Below are 13,881 nucleotides of genomic sequence, written 5' to 3'. Positions count from 1 at the left end.
CATCCTTCAGACTCGCATGTCTGCTTTCCAGCTGAATACGACAGTTGAATTTAAGCCACTATCAATCAGTACTCTGTTGTCTCGGTTACACTTATTAATCCTTATCCTCGAATTGCCTTTGGGCTTGCATAAGTGGTGACTGCATTATAAAAAAGTAAAGAAACATTTAAAAAGACATTCTAATCATAATAAAAAACATCAAAAGGCAAAAGATTTTGTTTTATAGAAAAAACATGAAAGAAATGTATTTAAAAAAACATGAAAGAAATGTATTTAAAAAAACATGAAAGAAATGTATTTAAAAAACATGAAAGAAATGTATTTAAAAAACATGAAAGAAATGTATTTAAAAAAACATGAAAGAAATGTATTTAAAAAAACATGAAAGAAATGTATTTAAAAAAACATGAAAGAAATGTATTTAAAAAAACATGAAAGAAATGTATTTAAAAAAACATGAAAGAAATGTATTTAAAAAAACATGAAAGAAATGTATTTAAAAAAACATGAAAGAAATGTATTTAAAAAACATGAAAGAAATGTATTTAAAAAACATGAAAGAAATGTATTTAAAAAACATGAAAGAAATGTATTTAAAAAAACATGAAAGAAATGTATTTAAAAAAAACATGAAAGAAATGTATTTAAAAAACATGAAAGAAATGTATTAGAAGTTAAATAATAAAAAGCATTGCAAAAATGGATGAATTAGATTTGTCTTTGAAAAAGTAATATTTTATTCAGAAGAGAAAGATGTTGAAAAGTAATATTAGATCTAGAAGAAAAACGTCATTGAAAAAGTAGATGCATTTCTTTGCTCTTGTATTTTTGTCCTACATTTTCCAATGAAGTCATGTCATAACTGGACATAACCAAATTCTTTTTATTGGAAGTTGTTTATTTTGTTTTCTTTTTATTGTAGGCTCCATCAAGTTTGCTTGATGCTTTAGAGCAGCATTATGCGTCACTCGAGGGGAAAAAGCTTCCTGCATCCACATCTAAGTGAGTATATTTGTTTTTGCTATCGTCCCCCCCCCCATCCCCTTACTGTTACGTTGGTAAAAAAAATAATCATCAGCGTTTGTCTTCAAGTTTCGTTAATAAATTCAATTTATTAAAAAAAATAATTGGGTACAAAAATAATTACAAGAAGTAATAAAATTTATCAATCAAAGAATTTGGTTTGTTATACTAGCAGTTCAACCCACCTTTGCTCGGGCCCTATGTACTGTTCATAACTTTATGTGCATATGTATATATATATATGTGTGTGTTAAAAATTTGGACTCGTGTCCAGGTAACCTACATCTAAAATTTCACATGTTTAAGCCCAAAATTAGTGGAGGAGTTTGGTAGAATCTGCAAATGTCAACTCTTTCAAGTTTGACCAAATTTTTGACAAATGACAAATTTTTGCCCAAAAACTGATTAAAAAGCTTGCTGCATGTCTGAATATCCTTTATGTAAAATTTCAAATGTTTCGACCAAAAATTGGCTGAATAGTTTGCAAGAGACCAAAGGTAAAATCTTTTGAACTTTAACCACTTGGCAGCCAAAATTTCTCCCAAAAATCGATTAAAAAGCTTGCCCTGTGTCTGAATACACTTTATGTAAAATTTCAATTGTTTAGACCAAAAATTGGTTGAGTAATTTGGTAGAGACTGCTGAGGTCAAATTTTTTTAACTTTGACCCCAATTGGTACCCCTTAACATTTGTTTGGACTTAAATCAAATTGAAAAGTTTCATCCATGTCCAAGTAACCTACATCTAAAATTTTAAGTGTTTAGACCCAAAATTGACAGAGGAGTTTGGTAGAGTTTTAAACTGCCCTCTTAAGTAAGACACTCTATCAAATCTCCAATATTAATGATCACTACAATACTATCTCATTGATTACTGTACACGCAATAACCCTTATCCCTGAATGGCCTCCGGGCCTTGATAAGTGGTGACCTCCATGTAAAAAAAAAAAAAAAAAAAATACACATACAGACAACTTTGCTTTATATATACTATTTTTCTAATGAATATTAGAAACTTTTATACCTATGGACACTCGTGTTTAATGTTTATGCAATTATCCGTATAAGAAGTGATAATTACTACTGGTCCGGAGAGTCATAAAGCGAACATTGACTTCATAAGCTAATATCTTACCTTAAGATCACTGGCAATTAACACCAAAATTAAAGGAAATTCAGTGCCTATAAATGCCATGTCAGCATTTCATCATAAATAGTCAAATTTTTAGATTTGTAAATTTACAAAAAATTAGTCTTCAATTGAGAAAAGGGAGCAATATCGGAGACATGGTGATGTAAATTTCAATGAAAAATTTAAATAAAAAAATTAACAAAAGTAAAATATCTATTCACAGGCAACAATACTTATAAAATTTTTTTTTTTTTTCTTTTTTTTTGTAAAATTATGCTGTTTACTTAATTGAAAATTTTTTTTATTTTTTTTTAATATCTCTGTCAAGAATATTTTTATTGGTGGGCATTATATACCTGAAAAGAAAAATGTAGTTTTGCTTTGAAATGTAAGTTTGAAGGGTAAAATTGTACGAGTTTAATGAGTATAAGACTGGCTTAAAGGCCATTTCAAACATTATGTAAAGATGGAATTTTAAGTAATTGTTATAAATCAAATTAATTTACACACTAATATTTTATTTCAAGAAATATGTTAATAAAATGGCAATTAAAAATAAATGATTAAAAAAAAAATAGAAAAATTTTCACTTTTGCATTCATATTTTCTTTTAGTCTTGCTGTAATCACATTTTATGAATTATGTATGAATTAATATTTATTCTTTTTAAATATAATTGTTTGTCTTAAATCGGACACTGGCAAAGCAATGTAGAAATTTATTTCTATTGATTTTATATGTGTTTAAAGCTGTTTAGGCTATAAACGAGAATTGCCTCCATCTAAAAAATTTTTCCTTTTTTTTTTTTTTAAGGAAAAAAATTAGAATTTTCTATCTTCAAAAATATAGTACAAGGATAAAAAGGTAGAATCGCTAATCAAATAATTATTTACAACACGTGATGCAATAGGAGTCTGAAATTTAATCATACTGACTTTTTTATATCTTAAATTTGCATTTCATGGTTTAGAAAATTATTTCCATTTTGCTGTTTTGAAGAGATTTTAAACATGAAACCATTTAGTCAAAAATATAATTTTAATTCTAAGAAAATTAGATTGATATATGCTTGTTCTATTTTTCAAATAAAGGAATATTTTAGTCTACTTGTTAGAGTTGAATGTAGTATAAAAAATCACTCAAAATCAGCATTATATTTTTTTATTACTGCCTCAAGTTTATCTTTGTATCAAAGAGGACATCAAACTCTTATTTTTAATCCCCCTTCCCGACCTCCATATGACCTTTACAATCTCCTCCGTCTATGTTTTGCAGCCTGAATATCTCTATCTATGTAAAGGTCAATCTGATTTCGTTTTCTCATTTTGCACTAACAAATTTGACTCTAGATCAACAATTCTTAACATCTAACAAGTAATTTTTAAAATAAACTGACTGTGGTTTCATTTATTCTTTGTGATTTTTTTATGTTTCCAGACTTGTGGAATGATTAACTATGCATTTAATAGCAGTATTATACAAATATGAATGTCAATCAAAAAAACTTATGGGTGGAAGGGGATTAGCATATCAGGGAGTATGCTATAAACATGATTAGAAAACCTTTTTATGAGAGGAAAAAAAAAAAAGCTTTATTCTTGCCATACAAGGTCTCAGTATAGTATATACAGTCATGATCATATTTATTGGCATGGTCCAATAAAAATCATAATGGTCAGAATTGAGGGTTATTATGTAGTATCATATGTATTTTGAACTGCTCTTTCTGATGCAACAATTAGATTTTAAAAAAATTGAATACTAAAGAAATTACAAATGAAATTTCTAAATTACCGTGTTCAAAATTATTGGCACGGCTTATTATTTTCATCGATTACCAGTATAATTACAACCAATTTCATATTTGATATGGTTTTGTTACCTTTTTTTAGCCTTATTATGCTTATTTAATGTTAATTTAAAAAAATTTTCTTTTTCAGATAATTTTTAGACAGCGTGTACTTTGAATTAATTTAAATCAAGGAATTTTCGTTATTGTTAAGACTAAGGAACACAGCGAAGACCTCAGGAAGCATGTGATAGCGTGTCATTCCAAATGGAAGGTCTATAAGATTTCTAAAAAACTAAACCTTGCCAAATCCACCGTTCGAGCCATCGTAAAGAAGTTCAAATCACAAGGTCATGTTATGAATTTGGAAGGTCGGGAGAGAAAAAAACTACTGTCTGCGAGGGCAGAGCGAAAAATAGTTCAACGTGTCAACCAAAACCCAAGGATCACTGCTGGGGAGATTGTAGAGGAACAGATAAGCTCTGGAGTGAACGTGTCTCAACACACAGTTGATAGTTTTGAAGAGAGCTGGTTTGAAAGCATGTCGCCCGAAACCCGTGGATCTGAAAGCAAGGTTCGCCCAAAGCAAAGCACCATATTGATAAAGATGCTGCCTTCTGGAAACATGTTATATGGTCTGACGAAATGAAATTTTAGTTATTTGGTCATAATAGCGTTTGTTTTGTTTACAGGAAATATGGCTAAGCCTTCTTGCCCAAGAACACCATACCAACTGTGAAGCACGACAGAGGCAGTTTGATGTTTTGGGGATGCTTTGCTGCCACTGGACCAAGATGACTTGTTAAGGTCACAGGCATCATGAAAAAGGAGGATTATGTTAAAATCCTGAATGAAAACCTGAAGGACTCTGCTAGAGAGCTGTCACTTAGTCGACGTTGGTGCTTCATGCAAGATAATGACCAAAGCATTCGGCTAATCTAAGAAATGGCTTGAGGACAACAATATCAATGCTTTGGAGTGGCCATCCCACAGCCCAAACCTCAATCCCATTGAAAATTTGTGGAGGATTTTAAAATTGAGGGTAACGAAGAGGAAGCCTAAGAATCTCGCTCAGTTAGAGGATTATTGTCAGAAGGAATGGGCTAAATTTACTGCTGAAGAATGCTACAAGTTAGTGGAAAACTATAATAAATGACTGCAGCAAGTAATTAAGGCTAAAGGCATACAATCGATCATTAGAATTACGGTGCCAATAAATTTGAACAAGGGAATTTCGAAATATCGTTTGTAATTTCTTTATTATTCATTTTTTTTTTAATTCAATTGTTGAGTTGGAAAGAGCAGTTCAAAATATATATTACACTTTTGATTTCATTTGATTTAACCTTTTCTGAAGGATTTTTAAGATGAAATGAGGGTTTTATTGGACCGTGCCAATAAATATGACCATGACTGTACATTCTTTCTCTGATGAAAATATTTCATGTTTTCCAACTTTATTAATTGCCCAAATTTGAAAAAAAAATTGATTGGAAAAATTTTCAAATATAGTTACAATCGGCCACATATGTGTGTCTCATTGTTCTTTGGAGGTCACCATTTTTAATCTTGCCTTAATCTTGTTTGGTCGCATGCCCTTATGATTAAAAATAATAGTGCATAAAAGATTTAGCAATTTTTTACATGACCATTCTACAGTTTCTATGTAGCATACAGTGGAAAAAAAAAAAAGATTGTGCATTTGAATTTTAAACTAGTAATGCCCACCAACCATAAAAACACTTAGGATATTTTAAGATTTCAAGGTAGTTCTACTAAAACAGTCATATTTCAGAAACCAGAGCACTTGAGATCCTTAAAATATCATTTTGTCCGGAAATGAATATTCTTTCATATGGTTTAATAAATAATGATCTACATGATATATTTGAAAAGTTGTTAGGAAAGTAATGATAAAAAATGTTATCCGCGATGGAATAGCCATTTTCTTTCAGATTTTTTTCTTTTTGATCCCCCACCCACTACAGTGTTTAGCAGCTCATTACCACTCTCCGACAGGGAATTACATCATGAAATTTGGAAAAAAATTGAAAAAAACATCAATCTCACTTATTGGGACACAAAATAAACTAGTCTGTTCGTTTTTTTTTGTTTTTCAAACCCTTTTTCTAAATATTTTTTGCATACCAAGTAATAAGTAAATTAATGATTTTATTTTTATGCGTTAAAATTATAATTCTGTGTTTATTTTTTTTTATGTTTTTAAATATGATCTCCCTCCAAATTGTAACCCATTTTCACTGAAAGTAAATGATTTAATTAGTACTGCCAACAATCATAATCTAAGCAACAGCATTAACGGATGTTGTCGACTTAGTTTGAAATATATGCAGTTTACGATTCTTTTATAGAATTTCCTTCAAGAAATATTGGTTTTTAAATATATTTAACTTTCAAAGTTGCCAATTAAAAACAAAATTAAATAAGATTCTATTCTGTTAGGCAATTATGTGTGAATACCCTAAACCCTAAAAAAAAAAACTTAGTGGTTGAAAAAAAAAAAAAAACAAGGCAAAATGACAACGAAAATAATTTAGATTAGAAGTGGGATCATTTTACATATAAATTTAATGTATAATGATCCCCCCACTTCCAGGCCATTCATGTCTTTTAGAGCAGTTTTCTTGATATTTTTTCGATTTGAAAAGTTAGTATTTATAAAAGTATGCTACCACTAAATTTAGATCCAAATGATGAGTCCACCTCCTAAAAGTGCTATTTTGAGTGCCGGCATCATCAAAGAATTGATGCCAAATGTTGTTGCATGAAAATTCACAAATTGATTTATACCTCGTTCAATTCAAAGGCAAGCTTTTTTTTCTTTTTTCTTTTTTTTTTTTTCTTTTTTTTTCCAAACGTTTTGCCACACTTTGTAATATTTGCAAATGCTAGCTGAAGGACTGGACAAAAACTGAGAGCATGAAATAATATAGTTAAAAAACAGTTTTTTTTAATTTTTACTTCTGATTTAATTATCGATAATGTTTGATTGTATTTTTCTTGACAAAAATCTTTTATTGGATTTTAAAAATATTTTTCAAACCTTGTAAATAAATTGCATTCTTCTAAAATGTGCACAGCGACTTTATGTACAGTTTCAATTGTGTTGTTTATAAAAGAAATTCACATTGAATTTTTCTGTTATGATCTATAGATATCAGTGTTCATAATAGTTTAAAAACATTAAGTTTTTATTAGTAGCAGCAGTAATGGAAAATTCAGTTTTACAAAATTAACAAATCATCGTTTTTGGAATCTAAAATTAGGCTTAATTTTTTCCGATTCTGATACCTCAAAAAATTCAGATTTTTCTGATTCTTGATTTCGATTTTTGATTCTGATTGTCTCAACATTAATTTGTGTGTGTGTGTGTGTATGTATATATATATATATATATATATATATATATATATATATATATATATATATATATTCTGCTAAGTTTTACATGTATTCGTATATAATTGCCTTTAAAAAACCCTGAAGAATTATATTTTGGAGAGGAGGTAGGTGGGAGTGATTTAGCAGGTGTTAATCTACAATAATACCAAAGAAATCTTGCAAAATATTCATTTTTCAACAGTTCTAGTATTAAGTTTTAGTTTCTTGTACATAAAATGTATTACAATTCAACTTTGAGTTCTCTAACTACCCTTTTTTTCTTTTTTTTTTTTTTTAATGCATACATAGTTTTTATTGTATTGCAGCATATTTACGCACATTTATTGCAGATTATTTGGAAACGATTAATTTCTAGAGATTTTCGTTACCATATTTGGATTCCTTGCACAAAATTACATTTATATGGCAAATTTAATTCCTTAATCTTGTGTTAACAAAAATACATTTTTACTAGAAAAATAGTGTAAAAAATGTGACAAAACGCATATGGTTTTAAAGAGGGAAAAATATCCGAATGGGTTAAGCACAGAAATAGTCATAACTTCCTTATTTTTGGTTAGATTTTAAAAAATTTCAAACGATTCGTTATTAGATCATCAGGCTCTTTTCTATGTTTTCCATTAAGATATTTTAAGCAATTCTAATTTTTCATGCTTTTCTATTCAAACTGATCATTATTTATTTTTCAAAGCAGACATTTTATTTTTTTTCTGTTTCTAATGTTTATCATGCCATTATTTGATTGGTTGATTTAAGTCATGTGACAATTTAAAAGCTGTCAGACAGAACATTATATTTTATTTATTTATATTTGGTGTTAAGTTTCACATAATCAGCACTTTAACATCAAAACGAAATATCTCGCTGGCTTTTTGAAAATTGACACTTTCAGTTTCTCATACAACATTCTAGTAAAGCAATCTCTCATTTTAGAACCACTCTTTTATGGCCAAATGCCGTGAATTTGACCTTTTTTTTTTTTTTCAATTGGATGCTAATCTACCAGATTATAATGAAAAAAAATCAGTATGTGGTCAATGATTGCTAGAGACTTAGTTTTAAAAAGTTGATTTTTAAGGATATTTGTGTCTGTTTTGAAGGAATATCACATTTAAATTGTCACTGATAGATAGTTTTCATGATATTAAGACTTTGGTACTAGTGCAGAGAGTGATCCGGATGTAACTCAGCCACTGCTCGGCTGTCACCGGAACATTGACATCAACAGCCAGAGTAAGCCGAGCGTCACCGATGAAATTAAGCCGAGCGTCGCATAGCATTACAAGAAAAAGAAAAGGAAAACTTACCTTGGAACTTTAAAGTTTTATTACTGATAAAGGAAAAGCAATTTTTTCAATCGGCGATGGTGTGTGCTGACCTTAAACCGCATTCGCATTGGAGATCTTTTTTCGTGCCTTGCTGGTAGGCCCACAGGTAAATAATTTTGATAACTGTTGCTATTGTAAGCCTGGACTTGGCGAAAAATGTGCCAGTCCTTAGTGAATTATGTTTGGCAATTGCTAGCCCGACACCTCCAGGCATAGCCATCGCTGACTTTTGCTCTTCTCATGAGCTGACAGTTGTGTCCGCATGACGAACACGTTTTCAACCTTGCCAGTATTTTTTTTTTTTGTTGGCAAAAATCCAGTACTTCAGCTGGGATTTTGAGTTGGTCACTTAAAGATGTGAAATTCATATTTGTTTTACACTTTTTTTTCTTCCTGCCCTGAATTTAATAACTTGTGTGTCTTTTCCGTTAATTTAGGAACTGGTGTGTGTGTTTTTTTTTTTTTTTTTCTTTTCTTCCTCTTCTAAATTGTCGTCTGCTGCTTTGAATTTGCAACGCGCACCACATTGAAAAACATTGCGCCTCATTTTCATTGGCTCAGCTTTGTTATGGTGACACTCGACTTACTCCGGCTGTTGACGTCAGTGTTCCGGTGACAGCCAAGCAGTGGCTGAGTTACGTCCGGATCACTCTCTGCACTAGTATCAAGACTTTTATAATCCAATGTATTTCATATGGCGATTAGTGAAAACAATACGGAATACATTGGATAATAAAGGTTTTAATATCAAGAAAACTATTTGTTTTGGCAACAATTTTAAATATTCTTTCAAACAGACCAGGAAAATCAATTTTTTGACGCTAAGTCTTTAGTTGATACTCTAGTGCATATTGATCATTGATAATTGCATTTAAATTGATAAATGAAAAATCCTTTATATAAAAGGGTTGTCGAGTAATTCCAATATGGGGGATTGATTTATTGTATTAGAAATTGTGCACACACGCAAGTATACCAAAAGAGTTTTCCTGTTAATTTAAAAATTGTTAATGTTGGAGTGACAAAACTTGAAGATAGCTTAATCAAAAAAATATATATTTGAGGAAAAAAAATTTGTCTTGGCAAAACCTTTGTAAATGTCGGGTGATGAAACTTGAAGATAACCATAAATATTTATAAAAAAGAGCAAATTTCAAGCCAAATTAAAAAAAAAATAAAAACATCTTTAAAAAATACGCTAATATACAAAATTTGGCCTAAAAAAGTTGAGTGATTCTAAAATAGGTGATTGCTTTACTAGAATGTTGTAGTAAAAACTGAGCACCCTTACAAGTATTTAATTTTTTTTTTGCATAATCTGATAGATTAGTGTCCATTTGATAATAATTAGGGCTATGACAAGAGAATATTCTTTTCAGTCTCTTGAGTTTATATCCGACACAGTTAGTCGACTGAGAACCACATCACTCTATCTAAAAACATAGAAGATACTGACTGATATATACCCGAGAGTCAAAATAATGAAAAGAATATTCTGCTGTCATAGCCCTAATAATAATCCACTGAATTTTTTTTTTTTAAAGGATGAAAATAAAAATATATAGGTGGGTACCACTTGTACCTAATTTATATGTTTATAACAATTCTTTTTTGTCTTGTTTCATCCCTTCTTGGAAATTGTGCATTTTTTGGGGGGTGGGGGTTAAGTGTTTGGTTTCACCTTTTTTCAGGAGTTGTACCATTTATTAGTATTACGTTTGTTGTATTAGAATTTTCTGTGTGGGTGGGAGTAAAAGATTTCCATTTAACCCAGTGCCAAACTCCTCTGTTTCAGGCCAGCAGGCTTCACTGCTGCTCTGAACACAATGGCTGACCAAAATCTTGGCTTTAGTGGTGTGTCAGATGAAGAAAAAAAGAAAATTCTTGACGATGAAAATCAAAGGCTGAACCAAATGAAGGTAAGCAGGTTTGACCTCCCCCCTCACTCCACCCACCTCTTCTCCACTGCCATTCCAAATGCAAGATGTATTCCATGTTTTATAACAACCCGAATGCATGCAAATAACACGTTGCACATTTTTCATCATTCTTTATTAATGATTCTCTCCACAGGGCTTCCTTTGAATCTTACATGCAAATTCAGGAATTCACCTGCAATGCAGCCAATACATTTCATTATTAACCTTACACAATAGAAACTAAGAATAAAAATAGTTTCATTTCTTAATATTAAACATAAGGGCAAATTATGAAACCTCTGATCAAATGCTTTTTAGGATTTAAATAATGATTTAAAAAAAAAAGCTTTGAACTCTGTTTGCATGGATATTAATTTTCTCTTTAAGATTATTAATATAAGATTTGTTGTTTCTGTGTTTTGTTATTTTTCCTTATGATATTTCTTTCATCTACATTAGATAGAGAAAAAGGAATGGTAATTTTTTTTTCTTTTTTTTTATCTCTGTCAGGTTTTGTTTGAACATTATATGTATTCAATTTGAATTAAATTCTAAGATTGTCAAGTTAAATTCTCGTTGAAATAGGGATGCAAGTTCTCTGCCTTTTTGGTAATTCAGAAGAAGGGAATTGTGCTTTTTATTTTGTTTTTCTTATCAGAAAAAGCCAAATCACTAGAGCTTTGTCCTTATTTTTTCTCAGTTGGCTAGATTTTATTTTGTTCTTGTTCAGAATTCTTTCTTAAAAAAAAAAATCAAAATAAAAAGTCTGATGTATGTACCCATGACAGAAACAAAAATATATTTAGAAAATTATGTAAATTGATCAAGTAGTTATATTTTTATAGAGAAAATCATTTTTAAGTGATTAATGAGAATTTGTAAGCAACATAAATTTTGCAAGTTTGAATTGATTGTCTCCCTTTGTTTTTTAATTTTGTTTTTTAGATTGTTTTCAAAATAGTGGACAAAACAGCCTCTCTTAGGTTATTCATAAAATTTGATTTTCTTATTTAAAAATAAAATTACTTGATCAATTTACATAATTTTTGGAATATGATACTTTCGTTTTATTCTGGGTATGTATATCATATTTTTTTATTTATTTTTTTTTTTTTATTATAGGGGGAATTTTGGACAAGTTCCTTTTATTTCTCTTTCTTGCTTTGATCTTTCTCTTTCCCTGTTTTTCTGTCACGTTTTGCATTGCCTTGTTTCCCTTTCCTTTCTTCAAACTATACATAGGTTTTTTTTTGGGGGGGGGGTTAGGTAAGGGGGTAAAAGATTTTTTTTCATTAATGAATGTCTTTAAAACAATATTTTTAGTATAAAAAAGCATTGTAGATTAACATGTTTTGCTAAATGTTTTAAAGCATTCATCCATGTAACAAACAGACTATAAATTGTCTGGTAAATTGGAATTTATCAATGGTTATCACTGTGACTGGTGTAAGAATTAAGAACTGAATTCAGATGAAAAACAAAGACGATCATGACCTGCGCACACAAATGCAGGTTCATGCTACTGCACATTTAGTATTTAACACAAAAAATGGGCAATGCACTCTTTTTGTAAAGATAGTTTTATTGATCATGATGAATATTCGTTGATTTTGTCGTTCGTTACAGTTGAGGATATGTGGTGTATGGCGCAAAACGATATTATGATTTGGTGGATTTGTAAGAGTTTTAAAAATGAGCTTAGATGGCAGATGAAATATGGACAATAGAGTTAGATGTGTGCAGAACTGTAAATTTCAAACAGCATTCATCCAGGATTGATTTAGCCAGCTTCTCCTGTAGAGGATGAACGCAGTCCACACACAACAATCCATGGCAGTCAAGATAGTGATGGGTAGACCAGCAGCAAAACACTATAGGAAATATTAAGGAAAATATAGAAAGTGATGAGGATGAATTTGAGAAAAGGGAATGAATACAGACTTGGCCAGAGTTCAATTTTTTAAACCATTGAACACATGGTGGCATATGAAACAGATGTTCAACAAAATGTGATGATATACAAAAGTACTGGAGATGGTCATTGTGATATTTGTTGGTTGAAAGAAAATTTAAAGAGACAATTTACTAAAGTGAACTTGACTATTTAAAAAATTTAATGCTATTTTTCTGATTGATGTTAGTTGAAAGCTCTTAACAAAAAACAATTTGCTAAAAATTAAACCTCAACTTTTATTGCCTACTCTTAAGAACCCATTTTCACAGGATTGAAAAAATGTACAAGTTATGTAACAATATACAAGTATATTTTTATTCTAAAAAAATATGTGCATTTTTTTTTTTTAGAAAGATGCATTAAAATTAAAAGAATTGGTAACCTTTACATAAAATTGTTTTCTGTTGATTAATCCCACATTAAAAATCATAATTATAAGCAGATGATTGCACTTTTTGGGGTTTTTTCTGATATTTTTGTTTTAAGCTGTCATGAGAACAAAATCATCTTTGAAATTTAGATGATCTCTTCTCTTGCTCACAATCACCTTCACACTGAATAAAGTTTGCTTGTTTCTATGGAATGTACTCAACTGAGCTTTAGTCTTTGATTCCTCCTTGTAAGAGATTCACAGTAAGAACTCGTCCAACTACCGTAACAGAAAAAGATTTTCTTTGCTCATCTTATATGTCTGGTGTCAGGTGAAATTTCCATGGACAGAACTTCTTTGTAAGGGTTTCTCACCACTGAAACACATTACTATGAGATTGTTTTCCTGCTGATTACAGCTTGCCTGTCTTCAAATGCAATCTCATCAAATTCTTGTCATAAATCACCTTATAAGTAATCAAATCTCATTCATTCTCATCCTCAATTAACTCCTGGATTTCATAAGTAATGACCTAAAACTATTTTTACAAAAAAATGTCTTCACTGAATTAACTTTTCCTTGCAATATATATAAATAAATTTTCCTTGCAATATATATAAATAAATTGTCCTTGCAATATATATAAATAAATTGTCCTTGCAATATATATAAATAAATTGTCCTTGCAATATATATAAATAAATTGTCCTTGCAATATATATAAATTGTCCTTGCAATATATATAAATAAATTGTCCTTGCAATATATATAAATAAATTGTCCTTGCAATATATTTAAATAAATTGTCCTTGCAATATATATAAATAAATTATCCTTGCAATATATATAAATAAATTGTCCTTGCAATATACATAAATAAATTGTCCTTGCAATATATATAAATAAATTGTCCTTGCAATATATATAAATAAATTGTCCTTGC

At 29.8% G+C, this 13,881-nt stretch overlaps 1 protein-coding gene across 45 annotated transcripts in view; it reads left to right on the top strand.

The window, feature by feature from the left end:
* The window catches only part of LOC145291553 (phosphatidylinositol-binding clathrin assembly protein LAP-like), a 343,700-nt gene that overhangs the window by 232,514 nt on the left and 97,305 nt on the right, over positions 1-13,881 (top strand). For 25 of the 45 annotated variants that reach the window (XM_080137589.1, XM_080137590.1, XM_080137570.1 and 22 more), the window contains 2 exons: positions 923-1,002; positions 10,491-10,614. In XM_080137589.1, coding sequence (XP_079993715.1) covers positions 923-1,002; positions 10,491-10,614 — 204 coding nt within the window. The remainder of the gene's footprint in view (positions 1-922; positions 1,003-10,490; positions 10,615-13,881) is intronic. The other 20 variants (XM_080137599.1, XM_080137598.1, XM_080137615.1 and 17 more) reach the window with 1 other exon arrangement.

Source organism: Euprymna scolopes, chromosome 12 (assembly GCF_053919585.1).
Source record: "Euprymna scolopes isolate OS-2025 chromosome 12, ASM5391958v1, whole genome shotgun sequence".
In the NCBI taxonomy this organism is placed as follows: Eukaryota; Metazoa; Mollusca; class Cephalopoda; order Sepiida; family Sepiolidae; genus Euprymna; species Euprymna scolopes.
The sequence above is the reverse complement of the archived record's forward strand: the minus strand, read 5'-3'. Positions and strand labels throughout refer to the sequence as shown.